Source organism: Mastigoproctus giganteus, chromosome 9 (genome assembly GCF_048544385.1).
Source record: "Mastigoproctus giganteus isolate SK-2022 chromosome 9, ASM4854438v1, whole genome shotgun sequence".
Classification (NCBI taxonomy): domain Eukaryota; kingdom Metazoa; phylum Arthropoda; class Arachnida; order Uropygi; family Thelyphonidae; genus Mastigoproctus; species Mastigoproctus giganteus.
In genome coordinates this window covers 54,918,248-54,942,102 of record NC_143583.1, presented here as the reverse complement: position 1 = coordinate 54,942,102, position 23,855 = coordinate 54,918,248, and the positions used below count along the sequence as shown (strand labels likewise).

General features: G+C 38.8%; 1 protein-coding gene across 2 annotated transcripts in view; it reads right to left on the bottom strand.

The window, feature by feature from the left end:
* LOC150080251 (putative defense protein 3) overlaps positions 1 to 23,122 on the bottom strand; it is a 29,771-nt gene extending 6,649 nt beyond the window's left edge. Inside the window, exons 1-2 of one of the 2 annotated variants that reach the window (XM_090381428.1) lie at positions 23,031 to 23,122; positions 8,447 to 8,678 (exon numbers count right to left, since the gene is read on the bottom strand). In XM_090381428.1, coding sequence (XP_090237554.1) covers positions 8,447 to 8,651 — 205 coding nt within the window. In that variant the 5' untranslated portion in view covers positions 8,652 to 8,678; positions 23,031 to 23,122. Of the gene's footprint in view, positions 1 to 8,446; positions 8,679 to 20,437; positions 20,542 to 23,030 lie in introns of those variants that run through there. The other variant, XM_090381429.1, reaches the window with a different exon arrangement.
* Positions 23,123 to 23,855: the final 733 nt, after the last annotated feature.

The window sequence follows — 23,855 nt, the reverse complement described above, 5'->3', positions numbered from 1 at the left end:
AAGAATAGACCACTACTCCTCTTAAGACAGTTTGAGATATATTTGAATTAATTCCACGTACAATATAAACTGTTTTAAAGGCAAAATTTAGCCAACACCATTATGTGGACACCTGTAACTCTTATTACTGGAGTTTCCGTTATATTTTCCGCTCCTATATGCATATACTCATAGTGTTAGGGTCAGGCGCCACCTGTGGTTTCCTACATCTGCGCCATATATACCCTATGAAGAAATACAGTACTACTGTAAATGCCAGAAAATTGTTGGGTTCTGTTGTATGTCCTGGCATTTGGCCGCAGGGCGCCTGATGGAACCCCACGTTTCCCGCAGCCACCACTAGGAGGTAGCCAGGCTGCCCATTATTCTCTGGCTAGTCTCCGTCAGGGTCGCCTGACAGAGACTAGCCAGAGAATTATCGGCTTCCTGAGCGGAGACCAAGTTTAAAAAAAAAAAAAATAATAATAAATAATAATAATAATAATAATAATAATACAATACAATACAATACAATTTTATTTATCAAGAGAATTCGTTTACAATAAATGAACTTGTTAAGAAAAGTAAATTTCTTGACAACAAGTTGTAGTTCTTCCTTTACAAGTTTTGTACAAATTTGTTATCTTACAGAAAAGACTATGAAGTCACTACACATAATATATTCCACACTGTAAACAGAGGTAGTTTATCTGTATATCAATTCTAATCTACTGTGTCATTGAGTATCAAGAATTTTCTTATTAGGAATTTTAATTTGGAGATGGGATAACTTCTCCTGAGCCTGAAATCAATGCTAGCCAACAAGTTGTTTATTACATTCATTGTGTGCCTATCTCCAAATCTATTTAGTATCCTAGGGTGAGGCAAAGTAATTGCTTTTGGGTTCCTTAAATTATGTGAGACATTTCTTGGCAGATTCGACTCTTCAAAAAAAAAAATAATAATAATAATAATAAATGAAAAAAGCCGATTAGATAGAGTGAGGTAGTACATGATGTAGGAAGAAGAGGGGGAATGAAAGTAAGAGAAAGGGGATACAGACGAAGGCATTCCCAACCAGTCGATGGACACTCAGTCCGTCAGGCGAAGGCGAAGAAAGGGGAAGAAATGGGGTGGAAAGTGACTGTGCAAGGGAGCACAGATAGGATCGTCATTTGGAGCCTCTATCAAGTCTGGGTGGTGTCCAATCCAGGTGTTTAAGTCAATCCAATTTTAGCTTTCAAACTCCAATCGTCAGATAGCTGTCCGTTTGATGGTGTGACGGTCAAGTTCATGACAGTGTAGTCTGGATGGAATTCCATCATAGTCTCAAACCGTCTGTTGTCTTTCTTGAGACCATTGTGGTGCCGGCACAGGTACTGTAAATAACGATTTCCTTCGGCTGAAGAGCTCTTGTGTGAAACGCGTAAAAGCTGTATATTCCTCCATACTATCAAGCAGGTGTGTTTCTAGGTATGTAGGTCAGGGAAGTGATGAAGGTGCAGCGGAGGTCCTCATACAGGGGGCAGTCGTACATAAGGTGCGACCAACTCTCAGTCCCACCACAGGTGCAAGTGGGATCATCGATGATTCCCAGGGCCGTCAGTTTGCCTTTTAATAGAATAGAATAGAATCTTTAATTGCAGCAATGATAGACATACAATTAGTCCCGTCACGGCATGGTGGTGCCAGGGGTTAACAAAACATATTTACAAAAGAGATACACATGAGAAAAAAAGATAAATCAGATTATTAACAAGGCGCAGTTTTACATTTTCAGTTCGACGAGGATACCCTTCCTGTATTTTTTATTATTGACCACTTCTTGGAGATCCCCATCGATGGCTTGCAGTGAGGGCAGCATTTGCTTTGGCAGGAATCTGTCGGTTAGTACTAGCCGGTTACGGTTTGCTAGCAGCTGTGCTGAAGACCGGAGATAAGGGGGAGGAATGCGCCAAGAGCAGTGATCCCAGAAGTTCGGCTCTGTAATTTTACCGGTGGCCATCTTGATGGTGAACAGCAGCCTTCTTTCTGCGATGTAGGACCGGAGCCTGCGTAGTTGAAGAGCTTCTGCTAACTGCGTTGATCTGAGAGCTGGGGGAAGGTGGAGTTTGCTGTTGGCCCATTTTAGAAGCCAGAATTCGGCAGAGAATATTCTTTTGATGTTGGATTCGGCGGCCGAGGCCCATATCTCTGAAGCATACAGTATTGTCGGGTAAAGGATTGATACGATGTATCTTTTTACCAGTTGTGGGTCGGTGGTGTGGAGCAGCTGTTGTTTGGCGACCCAGCGTAGTGAGTTCAGCCTCGACTGTATGAGGTTTATGTGATCGTTGAAAGATAGTTTGGAGTCGGATATGGATAATGATCCATAGCCAGTTAACAAGTATATAGCATAAAGGCCAGGTGAAAACCAAGGGGGGGGGAAGCCTGGGGAACATCCTGTTAATGTAAGGGAAGAACTTTCTAGTGATTTCGCCTTTGTTGGAAGTAGTCCCTCTCGCTTGCCACGCCTGCTGCAGATGCGTGAGGAGACGCTTCTTTTCTGCTGTTCTGTCGTTTGCGGGGTGTGCTGTGAAGACGAGGATGGTCTTGGAATTTGTTTTGGAGAGGTGGAAGAGTAGTCCACAGCGGACCACCTTCAGGTCCAGCGGCATGGCTCCTGCCAAGATTTGCAGAGCATGGGTATGACAGTGCAGCAGGCACGGGTAGAGGCGAGAAGGATGTTTCTTTGCAGAGAGTCGAGGATTCTTCTACCAGTAACAGTGATGGCTTTCGGGTACCAGAAGCCTGCTGCGTATATTATAATCGGAATAAATACCGCTTTATAGAATAAGGAGAGAGTGAGCCTATTGAGTCCCCAGTCCCGTCTGGAACCCCTGGTGACGAGGGCGTGTAATTGCGCATCTTTCTTCTTAGGCATTTAAGATGTGGCTGGAAATTTAGTTTGCTGTCAAGGATAACTCCTAGATACTTAAGTTGAGTGGAGAATTTTATGGTCCTGTTGTCAATTTTTCTCTGTGGCGGTCTGGCTTCATTGAGACTTCCTTTGAGAAGAATATAATCTGTTTTGGTGGCAGAGATGGTGAGGTTGTAGTGTTTAGCCCAGTCCTGTAGCTTCTGTAGTGCATTATTCGCCAAAGTCTCCAGTCGTGCCCTAGAATCGCCGGTAATGATGATAATAAGATCATCTTCATAGGCCTGAGAGGTGACCTCTCCCAGGTCCATGCCTAGTAATTCATCAAGGACAAGATTCCACAAGAATGGACCCAGAACTGAGTCCTGTGGGCATCCTCTATAGAACTGTCTGGTGATTTTCATATATGGAGTATTGACAGTGATTGACCTCTTGGAAAGGTTGCTTTTGACAGGTTTACTGGAAGCTTTCATTGGCGCAGTCTGCCCAGGACGCTCGGCCACCAAAGCGAGTCGAATGCCTCAGCAAAGTCGACACCAATGACCAGAAAGTATTTATTTTGGGTAATTCCTACTGCTTCAAGGAGATTGTGGATTGCATCCACAGTGGAGTGCCCCGTTTTGAATCCAAATTGTCTATGAGAAGCCATGTTTGCACTGTTGTAGTGTTTGAGAAGTCTGTAGTAGAGTAGTCTTTCATAAAGTTTACTAAGTACTGATAGGAAGGTAGGAAGGGAGTCAGGTGGTTTCGTCGGTTTCTTCAGGATTAATTTTACGTTGGCCGACTTCCAATCTATTGGGTAATGACCATCACGTAGACAGGTATTGAATAGATGAAGTATTAACTCGGGGGCACACTCCACTGTTTTCTTTATAATCTCCAGCTCCAGCAGGTCCGGTCCTGGGCATTTCCTGTCTTTGATTAGGGCCGCAGAAGTTTCTAGTTCTCCCAAGTCAAAGGAAGATTTCTGCTCTTCAGTGTGGTAAGTTCCATTCTCTGCACAGAGGGATTTTTGTTCCTGAGTGATTGGGTTTGTTGCTAGTTGTAGGATGGCGTCCAAAATGTTTGTTATGGATTGCTGCCAGGTGGTTGCTTTCCGTACCTTGTAATGACTTGGTTGCAGTGGTGACCTCTCCCCTGGGTAGTTTGTTTGTGGTGATCTTGTACACCACTCCCCAGGGGTTGGTATTGCCAGTGGTAGTGACCAGGTGTTGCCAAAATTCTTGTTTTCGTTTGCGGATCAGGGCCGTATACTGGTTTCGCACTTCCCAGTAGTTCTGTCTGAGCGCTTCCAATTCCCGTGCCGACCAGGTCCTCCGGGAACGCTGGAAAGTCTTTCTTCTTATAATGACTTCTCGGCGCAGCCTACGCAGCTCTGGGCCCCACCATAGCTTTTCGGCAATCAAAAGGAAAAACCCGGGGCAGGGTTTTTCCTTTTGATTGCCAAGTTGCAGGCAGTTCTGATCAGATCAGTGACTTGTCTTTGGATGGCATCTGCGTTGTCAGGAAGTATATACTCAGTGATCATTTAATTGTGATCCCCCCATCTAAAATGGACTATGCCGCATAGCTCGCAGTATAAAAAGCCGAACAGCTTCATACGCTACAGAAGTGGTAACTTGCATCTGGTCGTGATAAAGTGACAGTTATGGGGCGTAGTTAAGATATCATGAAGTTTCAAAAGTACAAGATTGTGGGAGTTCGTGCGTCAGATGCTTCCATATCGGAAGTAATTACTTCAACAGTTCAACAGAATTCAACAGATCACCTCAACAAATGCTAGACGCCGATTAACATGGTGTAAGGGTGCGAATTCTGGACTGTAGAGCAGTGGAAAACAATCCTATGGACAGATTAGTCGAGGTTCTCACTCTGCCAGTCTTATGGCCTTTTCTTGGGTGTGGCGAATGCCAGGAGAACAGTTCCTTCCTGATTGTATTCTCCCAACAGTGACGTTTGGTGGAGGCAGTGTCATGATATGGAGCTCCTTTCATGGTTTGGCTTCGGCCCATTAGTCGTTATTGACAAAACCATGAATGCTGTGCAATACCAGGACAACATGGATAATTATGCACTTCCAACATTATGGCAATACTTCGGGGAAGGCCCATACCCGTCTTAGCAAGGTACTGATCGGGTCGTAACAGAGTGGGTTGAGGACATGGGTATTTGAACATGGGACCTTTACACCTCGTGCTGCTGACAGAGGACGACCAAGATCTACGACTCCTGAAGTAGAGGGATGGACCAACTGCCTGGCCTCCACGCTCATCTGATTTAAACCCACTAGATTTAAAGTCATTGGTATATTCCTGATGTGGAAACTCTCCGCAATCGAATTGTGGCAGGTTGTGAGACAATACGAAACATACCAGGAATTTGGCATCGTCTTCGCGAGTCCATGAGACGTCGATGTGAGGCCTGTATTCAGGTAGAAGGTGGACATTTTGAACAATTACTATAAGGTGATGTGAACAGTTAAGTGTCATAGACAGACCTTCAAAACTCGGAAACCAAGCATTTCCGGAACTATGTTGATATAAAATATTTTTATTGTCTACCTATGAGGAACTCATTCCTGAAGTTAAGCCGTGTACTTTTGAGACACCCTGTATACTGAGTGATCACTGAATGGGGGTTTCAGTGAAAAAAATAATACATTCTGTATTATTTGTTTCATTGCTATCTGTCGGGCAAGCTGTTGTTTTGCCAGTTCGCTGCTAAATTTTAATAGATATAATTTGGATAAATTTAGATCAGTTGAACTTAGCTAAGCTAGCAGATAACAAACAGAAACAGATAGCCTTTGCCAATTATTGATTGGATGTGTTGAATGGTTCCAGCCTTCATCAACGTACCGTTCAATGTACAAAGGGTACTAGGAAAGTTTTGCAATACAGCTTTGTTTATTTAATTTTTTAAAAGTAATTTCCTCTACATTCAACACACCTCTCCATCCTCCGAAACCAATCTTTAAACCAGTTCTGCCAAGTTTCACTAGGGAGTAAAGCACACTCGTTGTCCCAAGCCCGTAGAAGGTCCTCATCACTGGAAAACCGCCTCCCTTTTAGCTTCATTTTCACATGCGGGAACAGTGCAAAGTCGCAGGGAGCAAGGTCTGGACTGTAGGGAGGGTGCTCGAGAAGTTTCAGTCCTGTCGTGGTCAAATATTCGGTGCAGGCTTTGGCGCGGTGAGCTGGAGCATTATCGTGATGGAGGTACCAGGTGTCCATTCTTGACTTTGGCTGCAGGTTCTTCATAGATCCAATGACTTTAGGCAGGCATTGTTCAGTATACCACTTAGCTGTGACTGTCTTCTGCGTGTCCAAAACGACACGTTCCACAATTCCACTCGATTTGAAAAATACAGCTATCATTTTCTTCTTTACAGATCGGGATTTTCTGACAATTACGGGTGTGTCGTCATCATCAAAGACCCAAACTTTGTTTTGAGCCTTGGTCGGCAGATCGTAATAGTACAGCCAAGTCTCGTCACCTGTCACGATGTTGTTCACATACCGAGATTGTCCCTTATCAAACTTTTTTAACATCTCCCGGCACCAAGTCACACGTCGTGTCATCTGCTCTTCAGTCAGTTGATGCGGCACCCAGAGAGAACAAAGTTTCTTCACGTGCAAATGATCTTGCAGAATCGAACGAATTGCTGGTGCATTTAGGCCCAACGTATCCTCTATCTGTTGGTAGGTCACTCGCCTGTTTTCGTCAAGCATTTTCCTCATAGCAGTAACGTTTTCCTCCGTAACTGACGTTCGTGGCCTTCCCGGCCTCTCAGAATCCTCCAGAGTGAAATTTCCCCTTTGGAATTCTCTATACCACCTGAATATCGTTGTACAATGTGGACAATCATCATCTAGTGCAAGAGTCATTTCTTCTAAGCACTGGTCTATGGTTAAACCACGCACGAAATTATACCACAAAACTGTCCTTATCTCATTTCGTGACCACGATGCCATCGCAAGCACTTTACACTCTCACTACTAATGAATAACTGAGCCCATCGACTTGGCCCGGCGGCTACTATGCACGTATGAACATGTCTCAACATGCAGCAACAAGCAGCTTCCTGTGATTCATTGTTGCGTCATATTGCAAAACTTTCCTAGTACCCTTTGTATCCTAATATCAGTAATTTGCCTCATCATCATAATTTTATTTTCTAATATATTTTTTACTTGCATTTTATTATTAATTATTTGTTTATTTTGTTATAGGGTATAACTCATTAAACTAATTCAGGCCATCTAAGTCTTTTGGCCTCATGGCTCACTGGGTATATTTTATAATGAATACCTTTATTCTAAATCCTTATGATAAAATCTTATCTTACATCTTCTTTATTGGCCTAAAAACTAACTTTGAATGCTTATATTATTCTTAATACACTCTTATTCAATTCATTTGGTCTTAGGGCTCTCTTGGAAAGCTTTTATTGTACAATATTGTACTATAAGCACTGTTCAAATTCCTTATCTTACATTCTGTTGTAATTATATATATATATATATCCTGAATGAAATGGAATACAGTATATGCGTTTATAATTCTAAAAGAATAGCAATTTTGAAAAATTATTACGGAAGAATTGTTGGTCACAGAAAAATGCAGTTTTTACAGTAATACTCTACAAATAATGGCATTCCAGGTACAAGAGTACTCGGAATGTACTCTAGTAGTACCTGGAATTCCAAGTACTCTTCACTTGGAATCCATGTAACGTATTTCTAGTGGCGAGCACTAGAAATCCATACATTACATGGATTCTTATAAAATCCAGAATGCGTAGCCATTATTAATACAAGATTTCTCGAAAGAGGGAAAATCTTGTATTAATAATTACTAGACTGCAGAAGTCTGTCTGCAGAAATCTAGCTTGACTTCTGTAGACATTCTCAGTAGAAAAATATTGGTTGGTTAATATGTTTTTAGACGGACAATGCCCATGATTCGCTAAATTAGGAGTGAATACCCAACTGCTACATTTTGGCAAAAAATAATCCCCATGCTTACATCTAATCTGCTCTGTGGATACCAAAGGTATATAAGGATGTATCAATAAAGGTATTTGATTGATACATCGGTCGTGATTGGGCTATATGTCTTTGGGACTTGTGTGCCACTGGTTTTAAAACCTGCACATTCACAGGTCTGCGACATGTCGACCTTTTATGCCATCTTACAAGTGGCGATCTACCGTACCTCCATGCCAGCCAATCGGGGAGGGGCGAATAGAGTAAGGGAGTTGCAACACGGATATTATTTTTCATTAAGGCAATACCACGCGTACACTGAGTTCTGGAATGTGTTGGTGGACACATTGTTATGAATCCTAGCAATTCATAACATGTAATTTTGTAATGATTCGTATGTATTATTAATGTTATTTTTTGCGTCAACGTCTTGGTTTGTAACTAAATAAATTTTGATTCCATAAAGAATCCCATAACAAGCGTATTTTTCTGCAGCCAACAGTCTTTTCTAACCTGCAAATAGATTTGCATAATTCCGTGCACTTTCCGTATTTCTACTTACCAACTATTTTCTGCCCTGGACGATATGTGTCGCTGGATTGTGAAAAGATGAATGGAGAAAGGTGAGAAGGTTGGGGCTGGTTGCCGCTGTGACTTGGCTTCATACTGCCACATACTTTAGAGGGGGCACCACTGGGCCAGCTTTTTACAGAAGAGGGAACAGCGAGGGTGAAGATGAAAACTACGGCAGCAATTGTGAAAACCATTTTGATGAGATGAGTTACGTTGAGACACTGAAAAACATATAATGTTACTGCAATAAACTATCTTTAAATAAAACTGTCTTTTGCTGACAGGACAACAAACTGTTTTTGAAACAGATTGCACAAGTTAACTAAGAGATTGCCTAAATATAAAATTAGCGAAATGCTTAAAGAATTCTATACCTTTATACTAAGAGATTGCTAAATTTCATTAATGGAAGAATTTACTCAAAATTATAGTATTTTCAGTATTTTACAACTTTATGGTTTCGTAAATCCCTGGTTATTACTTTGTTTCATCTCTTTAATTCTATTGTTCAATGTATATTCAATTAAACATTGAAAAATGTACTGTATATGGTTCTTAAATATTTACTTAAGGTCAATTTTTCACTAAGATACTCCTTCCGAAAAAATAAGCAAAAATGTCTACAGGCATTCTGAACTTCAATCACCATTATCAAATTACACGATATAGAACTTATGTGACGTTATTTCTGTTTGGATATCCCATCAATTACGGGAGGAATACTTACGGGCTGTCTTCACTTCGTGGTTGAGTAGTCCCGCTCAGACGCGGGCAGGAAATCCCCTTACCCCCCGGACACTCAGGCAGTTGTAGCTGACGGAAAAGGATGTCCCACAGTCACTGGAACGATGTGGGACAGTGTTCTTGAAGAGATTGCTGTTACTGTGGCCGATTGTGCATTACAAAATACATATTCGTTCATTAGCGAGGGCAGTGTCACAACAGCGTTGCATTTCATGGTCAATCGTTCGCAAAGTTATTCGATCCGTCATTCATTAGTAGCTGTATAATATCCATGTCGTGTAACAGCTAACAGGAACCGATCCACGTCAACGTAACGATTTTGCTCTTTATGTTGTAAAGTGCAAAGACATGTGGCTGGAGAACATCTTGGGGACCATTTCCAGTTAAGTAGCAGTGTGAATACCTATATATGTCGCGTGTTGGATCATTACATAAAAGTTTTGTCAACGAAGTACTCCTTCATTGTCCACGTGTTACTGTTTGGTGTGGGTTTACAAAGAATTTCGTAATTGAACCGTTTTTCTTCAGGGAGGTCCCATGGTCAAGAGACATACGTGACTGCGTACCTGCGATCTTTGGAAACAACGTACCCCTTTCCCTTTTCTTTTATGCACTAAGGAGTTCCTCTAAACATTGGTTCGCTAGTAACTCAGCTGCTTTGTAACACATTTGATGATAACACAATTTCCCGCAACTTTAGGAACGCTTGACAATCTCGATCTCCTGGACTCAATCCCTTTTGACTTTTAGTTAAGGATATCTCAAAGACAGCGTGTATTAAGGATATATGCAACCTCTGCTTGATTTGAAGGAAAACATCACAAGGGCTTATCGATTTCATACTCCAAGACATTCTTTGCGCAACAGCTGGACGTGTCATACCGTGCTTCCAGCATATATGGACACAAATGGTCATCACATTGGGCACCTCAAGCTTCTTCTCAATCTCAATGTTTTTTTACCCTGGCAGGCCCACGTAGGTTAGAGGTCAAAAGTCCCCTTTGACGATACGGCGTATTATGTTTGCAATTTTTTGGGAAAAAAATCCTCAAGAAATATAAATCTCAATTTCTCAATCATTCTGAATTCCTAACCGGAGATTTAATTTTTTCCCCTACGATTAAGAAATTTTAAAGAGCAACTACAAACAGTGGCTCAATTATATTACAGGTGTCTGCCTTTTTGTATCATAAAAAGAAGTAAGGCAAAATAATGCATTTTTGTGATACTATAAATTAAATACTGCAATATAAAAAGCTCTGAGCTCAGTGGGATAGTCTAAAGAAGTGTTACAGTAAAAAAATAGTCATATCTTTGGGAAGAATCAATATTTTTCTCACATCTACTCGTTACAAGACTTTTATTGGAGTTTTATGTTCGCACCTGTTTCTTAATCTGCTGTTCATGTTCTGGAGTGTTTTTATCTGATAAAACTCATGTTATATAGCGAAAAGAGATGTTGGAACAGGATTAGACAACCTACATATCTTTCACCTGAAGGGCAGGGAAGGTTTCTAGTACTCTTACCCCTACCTCCCCTTGTAGTGAACGAAATTTCCTTGGTGAAAACGGATTAATTGCTTCCGACCTATTTAGTTAATAACTTGTCTCACTTTGTGAACTGCCCAAGGAACCCGAGAAGTTCCGACCCGCCACGTGTCAGCTCCATTTATGCGATGATTACACCGTTAAATTCCTGATAACTACACGGATGTGCTATCCCACTACCAAATATGAGCCTTAGCGGAACAAATGTTTATATTAGTTCCACCATTTGATATGACAAAACTAATATCTATATATTCGGCATCCCTGTGATATCGTGCACATTCAACAAGTTACTCAGCGATTGATACTCCATATATGACCACGTTTACATTCTTTATTAGTCATGCGTATTCAATTAGCATCGCTCTATTTGGTATCTGTGGTAACTGAAAAATAAGAGACTTTGTTTTGCTAATATGGTGTAGGGAAATATTTAGAACTATTTTTGAGCAAATGCAATTATTTCAGAGAAATATATGACGTAGTGAATACCTTATTGGGCACATGTACCTAATACTCACCACAACATATCAGCATGGATTTCGCTAACTTTCGATAACATTATGCAATTCCCTCACGGTACAATGACACCAATGCTGGATTGCCCTTTGGATGTCGTCCTTCATAAGGTTTATGCGACTGAGATCCGGTGACTGTGGAGAAGGAGAGAGAAGTCTCCGTTATATTCTTCAGACTAGTCTGATGTTGTAAGCACGGTACAATGAATCCTGCTTCCAACTGTACCATGGTGATGACCGGGTTAAGAGCGGATTTATTCTTCATGGTTCGGGAGGTAGTGATAAGGGTAAATCCAGCCTTCGTAGTGGGGTTCACACAAGAAAATTGCTTTAAATAAATAAATCTTTATTTGCCTTTTACCAATGACAAAATTCTATAAACAGAAAACACAGAAACCAAAATTTCCTTCTTTGCTTTCTTTTGGGATTTGAACGGGCCTATTCTGGAACATTACTGGGAACGTCCAAAATGTTATATCAAATTGTAAGAGTTGTTTATATCTGTTATTCGCAGTAAGCGCAGAGGTTTGCTGTCTAAAAGGTTTGCTGCAGCAGGACAATTCTCGACCTCATTCAGCCGTTGCCTTCATTGAAATGATTCAGAAACTTCATTTTGAACTTCTTTCCTCACCCATCATATAATACGAACCTCATCCCTTTCAGACTATCATTTTTTGGCCCCTCTAAAAAAAGTATTACGTGGATGTCGTGTTTCAAATGATGACGTATTTCAAATGGTGACGTGTTTCAAATGGCTTCAGGAAAAACAGAAAACGTTTTTTTATTTTTTTTGACTTGCCATCCTATATAAAAGTGATGTCAAGGTTTGGGGGAGTGTACAGTGCTTCGTGAAACGAAACATATCGTAATCATTTGCACTAAGGGGAAATATGTAGGTGAAGAGATAGGACTCTATTTATAACTATTATAGTTATTTGCCTATGAATTTTCCTAATCTCATATTTGTTAAGAAATGAATGATATCTAAAGTTCTTTTGTGTATTTAAATAGAACAAACAGCAGAGGAGTCACCGACGAAAGACAAAAGAAACAGAAATAAAAGAAGGAAGCAAGGCCAAATAAACGCATTGAAACGGTAAACTGAACAACTCTTAGGAGTGGTGAGATTTTTGTAAAGTAGGTCTGCGGTCAGTGTTTCTTACGAAACCAGCCCGTTACAAGTGGCTGGCCACAACCCTCCCATTACCCCTTAGGTGTGTGCCGAATGTACGAGACTTTTATCTTTTATTTATGATAAAGACATTCACGGAGTCGCTTAGGGATTACAGATACCAAAATAAGGTCAGTTCAAAATCACATTTTGAAGGAAAGAGTTTATCGGGAGCCACGCCACGTTCAGGACAAAAACATTTCTTTCTGCTGTCTACAAAATAGCTGAAATATTTTCTTTCTGCTGTCTACAAAATATCTGAAATATTTTCTTTCTGCTGTCTACGAAATATCTGAAATCTTTCTTAGGCGGAACATGTGACTGGTAATCCTATCTATCAGATGAACACGTTACTAGTAATCCTGTTCAATGAAGGATGACAAAGCACAGATCAAACGTATTTAATATTATCTTGTACCATCCGTTAAAAGCTAATGAAAGTTGCATAAATAATTTTATTACTTTAAAAGATTACCAACTGATTAGAAATTTCATACTGGATCTAGCAAGAAGTCATTCTAATTAGCTGTGCTTCGGACATGTTCTTTGAACAAGAGTTATAGAATTATCCGAAAGTATCGGATTTTAGAAAATCATGGCCATTGTGTACATGTGCGAAGTAAATATTGCAACTCAGTCAAAGATGCAATATTTTACAATTTTTTACATGTTTAAACAAGAAACTGTATAAAAATAGAAAGTTCAAACTGAAAGTTATTTTGGAATATTATTCCAAATCTTCTACTTTGTCTTCTACTTGATTATTTAATGTCGGTGGAACTATTTTCTTCATCGACAGTTGTTCAGGAAATCTTCCGTTAAGATAAAGGGAAAATTTTCCAAAAGAAAGTTTAGAGTCCGACTCTTCTGTAGAAGCAAAACTGAAGATCTTTAGCAATCAGCAAAATTACATGTTTCTCGAGGTTTAAATTCAAACAGATTGGGGTTACCGATCCACCAGTCACGTGAAGTCATAAGGAGAAAGCATGGGAAAACATATTTTTGAATATTGGATGAATTATGTAAATACACAAATTAATCTTTGAAATTTGCCACCATAGAAACCGATCAACACATTTTTCCACCCCATAATATCCTCGCTAGTACAGTAGTTATGATCGCTTTCCTGCCACACAAAGGGAAAAAGGGGAATTTATGGAGAAGTGAAAATAGAAGTGTGGCCTAGTTAGCCTGCGGCCTCGGCCAGTGCGGCATGGATTTTGCCTCATCGCCTTAGCTGCTTCAGTATGAAATCAAAAACTAACAACTTTCCTTTATGCTGTTGATGTGCTAATAGTAGAAGAATTTGAGAAATCCAATGAAGAAATCGCTATGCCTATCTTTAGTTTTTTGAAATGTTGAGAGAGACCCTAAAATCCAGCAATAAAAATGATAATCTGACACTCCAGGACAAGGAACAGGGTGTTTCTTGATTTCAAAGACAAACTATTAAAAGAATGCCACCAAGTAGACCATCCATACGTGAATGGCATAAGAAATTCATGGAGACTGAAGGTGTTTCAAGACGGCCAGGATTCAGGCATGTAAGCATAAGTGCTGGAAGTGGAACGGATCCGAGAATCATTTGTACAGTCCTTAGAAATCCATACGCACGCATCGCCAGAAATTGGTAATCCACGTTCAACAGTGCACAAAGGTAGCACAGGCGCTTAAGTCTGCATGGATGCAGGATTCAATTTGGACATATGTCAAGCCAATGATTATTCGCAAGGCATTCGCCACAGAAATGATGACAAAGCTGGATGAGAACAATAGATTCCTAAGACGTATTGTTGTCTTCTATTTCTAAGTTCCATTAAAAGAGTCAATGGTCAGTTGACGAGAGTCAGTCGCCACAAACTGAGGATCTGGGGATTCAAAACTTCTCATGTCGTTCGAAAAGTGCAATGTGCCAGCAGAAAGGTAAACGTGATTTCCTGAATCGTGTGTTGGGACCAATTTTATTTAATGAACGATAAAAGTAATTACGAGCCAATATTATTAAGCGCGGTCCATTCCGTTGGCCTCCACGCTTTCTTGACATAACTCCACTTCCTGTATGGATACATCGAAACATTGTAAACCAACAGATGGAACACAATACTGAAGCTATAGCAGCAATCGAGGCAGGTATGCTGAAACTTAACTAGAGAGAGAGAGCCAGGGTACCTCCTTGATATTCTCCGAATGACAAGAGGAAGCTCATATCGAAGTGTAAAAATGATTAAAATGAGTTGAATATAAAGTGTAGGAGATTTGCAAATAAAACAAACTCCACAAAAATACGTGTTCTCATTTCATTTCAACAGTGAGTGGCTCTGAGTTGTAAATGTTTCATGTGGGGTCCTGAATTCTAACAGAGGGATAAGATGATTGGACTGCCAAAGTTCATAAAAAAATCCTTCATTATCAGTAGTTAACAATGTCTGAGTCTTAAATTAAGAAATTTTCTGTAGTATATTTAAATTCATGAGACAAAAAGATACAAGTTCCCACTGTTTTTAGGATAGCTATTAACCTTTTGAAAGAGCTATGCTAAGCTAGGAAATTTTCCAAAAAGAAATACAAAAAAAAAGAAAGGGATACTCTACAAGAAACTCAAAATGGAAATGAGTTGTCATTACACAAAAATTGATCAACTAGTCAGGAAGATGAGAAAAAAAACCTAAAAATTCTGGACTATCTCAGGACGTGATAAGTTACTCTTAGAAACTTAGGAAGGGCATCCGGTCGTTAAAACTATGCCAAAACAAAAGGTGATTGATGGAAAGTAGATGTGTCAGGGCTACCGAACAAAGGACGGGTCCGGTTAAAGAAGTTAGTTCAGCTAGAGATGAAGAAGGAGTTGAAAAGTGTTAGAATAGGAACATTGAACATTGGGACGATGAATGGAAAGAGCAGATGGATTGTGGATTTGATGCAAAGAAGAAGAGTGAATGCCGATCCCATATGAACGTGGGAAGAAGGCGAGGACAAAGAAGAAGAAGAAGGCTCTTAGAAACTTATGAAAGCATCATATTTATTTGTAAATAGAGTTTAAGATCAATTTATACATATCAACAATAAAACAAACATTCTGTTCTAGATGAATGATTGATCAGTTTTTATCAAATGATAGAATTAAGGAAAGATTCTTTAATCCATATTAGTAACTAATTATTAAGGGTTATTTGTTATGTTATTTTGGTTTTTAGGAGCATTAGCAACTAAGGCCATATTGCTCCGGGAATATGCGGTGGTCATTCCCCGACCTTTCCGTATTCTCCGCGTTTGGTGGTGACGGGCTCGAACCCCGGTCTAATCAAAAAGCGTGTGCTACGCCCTGCTGTTCCTTCCCATCTGGCTACGGAGGCTCCTAATTATTAAGGGACTCATCCCTTAATAACTAGAGTAAGAAAATTAGATGCAACACTTCGTATAAGAGTTGCATCAAAATTTTTCTCTCAATTGGTAACCAGGTACATCACATAATATTCAAAGACTTTAGAATTAAGGAAATGTTTTTCCTTTGCCGGTAATCACATCAATTTTCTTTCCTTAAATCGCATACAAAATATCGAATTTAAATAAGACGAAGTTATCTGGAAAGACCTTGTGCAGGAGGTATCATTAGAGAACGTGTTTTTTAATATCTTCGTCCCGGTACACAGTCCTCGTTTCAGCCATAATGAACACATTTATGAGACATTTTTCTATTTTATGAAGGTTCAAGGTTATACCCATAAGACCTGGACAGGGCTTTATGTAAAGGGAAAGGAGCGAACAATTCTTGAAGACTGAAGAGTAAAAGTCAAACTCATTACCCGATTTTCCTGTAGCTGCCTGCCATTAGATTTCGCTTCATTCTGCTTGAACACTTTTGAATAGGTTCTGACTATTGTTTAGTTTCCAAGGAAGTGAACACAATAGTCGAAATTAAGTGTACTGGGAAAAAAGTTGGAGTTATAATTATATGGAAGCAGTTGCGCCTTTTAGATCTTTTATGTTATTGTTGCTTTGTGTACTTAATTTCTTATAAATGCTGTATTTATAATATTATAATCTATGTCAGTCCACCTTTGTTAATCGTTTTTCATTAAGATTAGATTGAATAATTTCTGATCAAATAATTTCGGTGATCGAAGTTCATTGTGTACGATTATCAATCACCCTTGACCTTCTCTTCCATGATCAGAGGTCCATGTAAGATAAACTTTGAACAATATTTTAGAAATTTTTAAGAGGCACTGTAGTTTAAACGTTTTGAATAACGCTCTGCGTACTCATAAGAGCAACTGAAGTTCCTACTGGTAGGCAATTAAAGTTGAGTTTGTGGCTGAGAAACCTCCACAAATAAGCATAGGATTGTTTCTGGAGTATGAATTTAATCATGGGTAACCAGAAAGGGAAAACTTTTATAATTAGCAGAAACTAGTATTTGTGCCGGTGTTCATTTATGGCAAGGAAAGAAAGGAAGTTAAGTGTGTAGTCAAGTAGAAATTTGTGCACCATTTCACAGCAATACTTCCTTTGACATCTAGATACCAAGAAGTCGTCTTCGTGTATGTTTCTCTGAGACATCTGGTTTTGTTATTTAGGCTTCTAATATAAAGACATTGAGATTTTCTAAATCGAAAAGTAAAAGGTTTCTGTACCTCAGTATTTAATGTTTTTGTCTGTCCGATGGCTTTTCTGAAAGATGAATCTCCAGCTTTGCGTTCTTTTTTAAGTTATAACTTATTTCTTCTTCTGTTATTGGGAAAAAGGACCAGAGGGCAGAAAAGAAATCTGAAGTAATCAAAGCATTGAAAACGTCACCCTCAGCTTTACGATAGAAGATGGTTGATGTTGAAGAAGACTTTCTTGTAGGCCGTGTTTACTGATGCATTCCAAAAAAAAAAAAAAGGTTTAAAACTGAATGGACACATCAGTTGAGTATGGAATTGATTCTATCAAGGTTTCTTGTTATAATGACAACTCATGGTACCTCCATGAGATAATGCTATATGTGAAGCTAAATTAAAGGGAGAAATATATATATATACATACTCAGGCGAAGTCTTGGGCAAGGATTCCCGTTAGTGGCAAAATCTTGTTGCGTACAGCGAAAATTTGTTTATTCCAGATTAACTTATTATCTATCTTATCTAGCCAGATTCCAGGAACATGGTTTCATTGTTCATTAATAATTGTTTTATATTGTACAGTAATTTGAAATCAATATTTAATGTTTTGTTTTTGGACATAATAATTTAATTCTAAGACAGAATACTATTGTTATCATCATCATTAATGTTCTGCCAAGGTCAGGTCTAAGTACACAACTCAACTACCACTTCTCCATATCTCTCTCTCTCTCTCTCTCTCTCTCTCTCTCTCTCTCTCTCTTTGCCAGGTCATGGGGTCTTTTTTTTTTTTGGATATGTTTCGTTTGAATACTCTTTTTGTTGGATGACTTAATTGACTTCAACAAAACAGATTCTACTAAGAAAAATTTTGTCAAACAATTTTGAAAAAACTGAGATTAAAGTTATTGGACGAAAATTGTTGATAGAGTTGCTTGCTATAGCTTCCTATTGGAACAAGGACAATGTTCGTTTGTTTGTTAGTTTATTTTTTTAATTGAGAGGGCAATTCAGTAGATCGAAAGGCGAGATTCGCAGTAAGTCATATTTACATGGTACCGTAACTGAGATACGCCTTCTAAAGCCTCCTGATAAGAGAACAGGGCAAGAAAAAAGAGCTAAATGTTAAGTGCTGAGCTGATTCTCTTATATCACCGTCTCTGTAGTCAACTTCACCTTGAAAATGGTTATTCGCACTCGAGGTGAAATAGTTTGCAAAACGTTAAAGCTTTTTCATGATCGCATAAAATGTATACTTCATTCTCAGCTACATCTCCAACGTAGTTCTTGGATTTCAGTTTCATTTTCCCTTTCTTGTTATGACGAATGCAAGCTGGGGACCATGAAACTATCTTCTCGGACAGAACAGCCAGTGACTTTGTTTCACTACATTGCATATTTGTCGCTCTAGCAATTCTTGTGAATTTATACCTTTTCTTTAACGCGTTTCGAATTTAATTTTAGATAACGGGCACATTTCCCTCTTTGTCTGGTCAACTCTTTCTTTTCTTCTTTTCCTTTTTGTTGAGCATCTAATATGGGGCACGCGTTTATCATATATATTTAGGATATGTTTAAAGAAAGCGTTGGAAGCGTCGGTAGGAAGAACCTCCTCCCATGAAGACTTCTAGTGGTCAGCAAGCTTATTGAAAGCATTGCCAACTGAACTATAATTGGACCACGACATATTATGAACTATAATAATTAAAATATAATACGCTTAAAATTCAATGACTTTTAAAATCATTTTATCGTTTCAAAACATAAAAAGACATTTTATGAAAATTTAATGTTATCAGCTATTACTTTTTTAAAATTAAATTTTAAAATATTTTTATTTCTATTCCTAATCAAGTTCCACAAAAAGCATATTTATTATTTTAACATCATATTCAAAGAATATAATAAATAATTATGAATTACAAACTAGGTTGCGGAAGTTCAGATGGAAAAAACATTCCAACCTAAAAAAACAGAAAATATTTAGTATTAATAGTGGAAATCGACACAAGAATGCAAGATTACGTTAGCCAAACAAAACAAGAAAACTTCCCACTTCACCTGTCCGTCCCCTATAATAGTTGGTCTAGTTCTTCCTTGAATTTAATCAAACTACCCACTTGTACAACGTCAGATGGAAGTTTGTTCCAAGAATCAAATACCCTTGGGTTAGTATTAGTATTATAATGGCTAAAGGTTGCATGGAAGTCTGCATCTGACAAAAAAATAAAAAAATTATCAATCACTCATACCTCCCCGTTTCCAAAAAAGTATCTATCCAATTCGGCTTTGAAATTTACCAGACGCTCTGCCTCGATCATTGTGGCAGGTTCATTCCAGTGATCTACAACACGTTGCCCAAAAGTAAACTTCATCATATCCAGTATTCAGTGACACGCCAAAATTTTGCATTTGGGTCCTTCTTCCTGATTCCTTTCAGGACCTAATATACCTGAATAAGGTATTCCCACTAAGGTGGGAATACCTTATTCAGGTAAATTCCCACTTGTCTAATTGCCAAAGTCTACAACCAGCACCATCTAAGCCGCTCTTCACGCGAACATCGATTAGCACCCCTTGCCAACCTGGATGCTTTTCTTTGAACTACTTACAGATGCTTTATGTCTTTCTTAAAGTATGGCCTCCAGACCTGGACACAATATTCTAAAGCGTCTTGTATAGCGGAACAATGACATCCTTTTCCTTACTTTTGAAGGTCCTAGGACTGTGTCTTCGTAGCCACTGAATTAAAATCCCATGTCTGATTGGATCGACCCCTGAGTCTTTTCATCCTGGACTACATTTTGCTGCATTCCCCTTGGTTTATAAGTAACTCCTGGTTTTAGTTAAACAGTTAAAAGATTAATTCAAAAAGCTAAAAAAAAGTAGTTATCAGAAAAATAGGAAAAAATAAATTTAAAAGTTGGCTAACAAAAGATGAAGAATCTCAATTTAAAACTAGATGTAAGTTATGCAACGTAACAAGCGACCCGAAAAGAGGTAAAACGGCGCCCAGGCCTGGTCTGTTTCAGCATCCAGTACCATTGATACTGGTATAGGAAACATAAAATGAAAACATAAATTACACTGCTCGACAAAATTAACAGAATGCATAGAAAACGTGGTGTAACTCATGAAGAGTCTCAAATACAAGGAGACTCTTCCATTATTGATGGGATATCTCCATCAGTAAGATGAGAGAACGAGTTGTATTCACATTACATACTAACTCTTACAATAACTTCGCTCACAATTGGACAGCTTATACGAATCTGTTTGCAAGTCAATTCATTATTCGATTCACAATGTTATTTAATGTCTGCATCCACCCTCTCACATTCGCATTCATCATCCCACACCATCCTCATCGTACCGCTGACACTTAACTAACTTACCTTGCAGCTGACAGGAGCTCTGCTAGCACGAGACACTGAAAATAAACTGCATATACCGCGTGCTTTCCTCGTTTTTAAGTTTGTTTTCCTGATCTACCGCTTTTCCGCAGTCGACCTACATCGATGAGGTCATTGTTCCGCACAGCCCCGCGATTGGGTAATTGTCTTCATCTCCGACCCACTTCCAGCACCTCTCGGAACCACTCGACACTATCCGTATGCTCTCAGAGACGGGGTTGTCTAGGAGACAAGTTGACGACATCGGCAAACGAAGGTCACTTTTATAACGATTAAGGCATTAAAGGGAATTGACTCTCCACTAAGTTTTGATTATCCTTAACTCCCATGCCGTCCAGTAGGTATGAAAGTCAGAATGTGTAACCAAACCACAACACATCGATAAAGAACTAAACAGACACATCCACGTACACTATATTTGTATACAAGCAATAAAATGATTGTTACTGGTGTGTGTTCAGTCATGACTAGAGTGTTCCAGATACTCCTTTAATGATTAAAATTGGAATGTGTTGCACGATATCCTGCTGCACGAATTCTCTACCTGTAATTTTAATTGTGAGGGAAAAGGTAATAGTCTAATGAGCCTTAAAACCTTCATTGCAAAATTTCTTTGTAAGCGAAATTCATTTTATATTTATATACATTTTTGTAGAAATTTTAAGCATAAAACACAAAATTAAGAATACGTTATATCAAATACAACTCTTGTTGTTCACTACTTGTGCCGCGGCAACCAAGGTCACCAGACGAAATCATTATTTGTAAACTTCTTTTATTCTATACTGGTTTTCCCTCCCTATTTAGCGGGATGAAATACAAAGGTTCTGGGGGGGGGGGGGATTATGCAACCTTTCCACAACTGACTAACCCAGCAGGTGTTAAAAGCTCATGTCGTTGAGAAGGAATTCGAATCCAGCTAACCGTGAGATTATTGAGGCTTGATGGTACAATAGTTTACCTGTCGGAGGAAAGAATTTGAATCCAACTGAATCTTTAACTACATTCTGATGAAAAATGAAGTAACCGCTAGACATTAAAATTAAACCCTGCTTCATACATTTTTGATGAGGATTGGTAGCACAGATGTTTGTTTGCATTTTCATGGAGTTCTTTTGGATATAAAGATTATAATGGAAAGTAATAACTTTCCCACCAAAGAGTTAAGAGGAGGATACTTAATATTTAAAAAATGCGGGCTTGTACAGAGACTAATTTTACGACCCCTCTTAACAGCCTTCCTTAAAACAACAAGAAAGTATCGATATCTCAAAAGGCCATCTTTGCAAAATAGACATAGGCTAGTCAACTTGAATCTTCACGGTGAAACTTGTCCATATACATACAGACGTCCCAACCTGGATGGGATACCTATTCCTGTTGTTAGGTAGTACATAAACTTTGTGTCACTTTCAATTTTCACCCCTCATTTTAAACCCTGGTTCGCTTGGCTCTTTTTCCACTTGAAAATTCTCAAGTTAAAATCGAATAATAAGCAGCGTCTGGAAATCTGGATGACAAAAGAAACGCTCACTTGCAAATTTAATTCTTACCTTTTGTAAAGCTAATTCACTAATGCTGGTGTTTTATTGTTTTAAGTTAATTCAGATAAGTTGCATTCTTTTCTGTACCTTGTAAGCTTAAAATCTTAAGTTAGCAGTAGATAAATTTCTTCGGTTCATCGCTTGAGTAGCTTGTGGTATGTATTCCAAAGTCGATATAGAAGATAATTCAAGTTGAACTGACGATTATTTTCTTTGTTCTCGATGTAAAGAGTGTACGATCTCAGATTAAAACTTGGCGTTGTACTAAATGAATTTGAGTCATTGAAGAAACGGGTGGGTGCCCTGGAGACAAATAAAACTAGTGAGTCACCAAGGGCTCAAACATCCAGTGATCTGTCAGGCTATGCATCTGCGATTCGAAGCCCAAAACACAATAGTCACGTGCATATAGCTCTGATTCAAGAGAATTTAAATTTCTTGGGCGATTCCGTTGTCAGCAAAACTGGTAACATTTTTGTAATAAAGATAGACTGGAAATAAGGTGGGTCCTGGAGCAACAGTTGATGATGTTACCAATAGATTAACCGATTTTAAGTGGGTAAACAGAGCATTTTTATTCATCTGAGGTGTGAAGATATTAAACGCATAATATTTGTATTTCCATCCGATGCAAATTTCCTCCAAACAGAGGGTATCTGTTACTTTTGGTGGAACGTTCTATCTGCACCATGTAGCGAAACGAAATCAGCAAACTTGGTGCCAATCCGAAAGAGAGTGTTTTTTCCGTGTACCAGTAATCCTTTCGTTCAATCGGTAATTCTGCTTCTAATATCGCCGTTCCAAATCCGAAGATTAATTTCTCTGAAAGAAATGCTTTTATCGTCTACTGCCAACACAACCAGTTACAGAGATAAGTAATCTAAAGATTTAAGTGTAAGACCTTTAAGAAGTCGACACAGTTCCGTATAACATCTGACAGAACTCGATAATCAATCAAAAATTAGTTTCTCGTAAGCAATCGGATTTTCAGTTATCCAAGGCTTTAAAGAAAGAATTTTATCAAGGCTCACCTGATGGTTACAACTTGCGAAACCCTTGCTGACTGAAAGAAGAAAAGAAAGAAATATTCGGACGCGTGCTCAGTAGCTCTACGTTTAGGTGATACTCAGATAAAGTCGCTTTCCTCTTTCTCACGTGTTCAAATATAGTTTTCCTCCTCGCCGACAGATGGTGCTCTATAAAGAAAGGGAAATTAATCTTTTAGTGTTACCTGCCTTGACCCTGTATCAAAGAAATGTTCTTCCACCATTGTTTCTCGCTTAATGAATCAATTTGTGTTGGTTGCGCAGGTGCCACGACATAAATGCAGCCGCATGTGTCGTCACCAGGATTACGGCAGCCATTATGATTAAAGACCATTTCTTGCCAAACTCACTTTCAACTTGTTTGCCCTACTGAACAGAAAACGAGGATGATGTTACAATCTTAATATGCACGAGAACTTGAATTACAGATTGCGAAATTTGATATTAAAAGCGAATTATACCTTCCACTGGACGACATCGAAAAACACACTTGAGTTGTGTACAAACAGACATCCTTCACACATTTCTAAATGATGCCACGAAATATTTTTAAGCAAAATAAGAGAGGGAGAGAGAAGAAAATAAGAGAGAAAGGAAGATAGATGGAAACAGAAAGGGAAGGAAAGAGATTCATTTGAAAATAAACGATACAAAAATGAAAGGATGATCAAGAGATAAAAGAACATTGAGGGTGAAAGATGGACAGAAAGGGAAAGAAAGAAAGAAACACGGAAACACGAAAATAAAAGAAAAAGAAGAAAAAAGAAGAGAAAGAGCAAAAGTAAAAAAAGAAAAAGACGAAGATAGAAG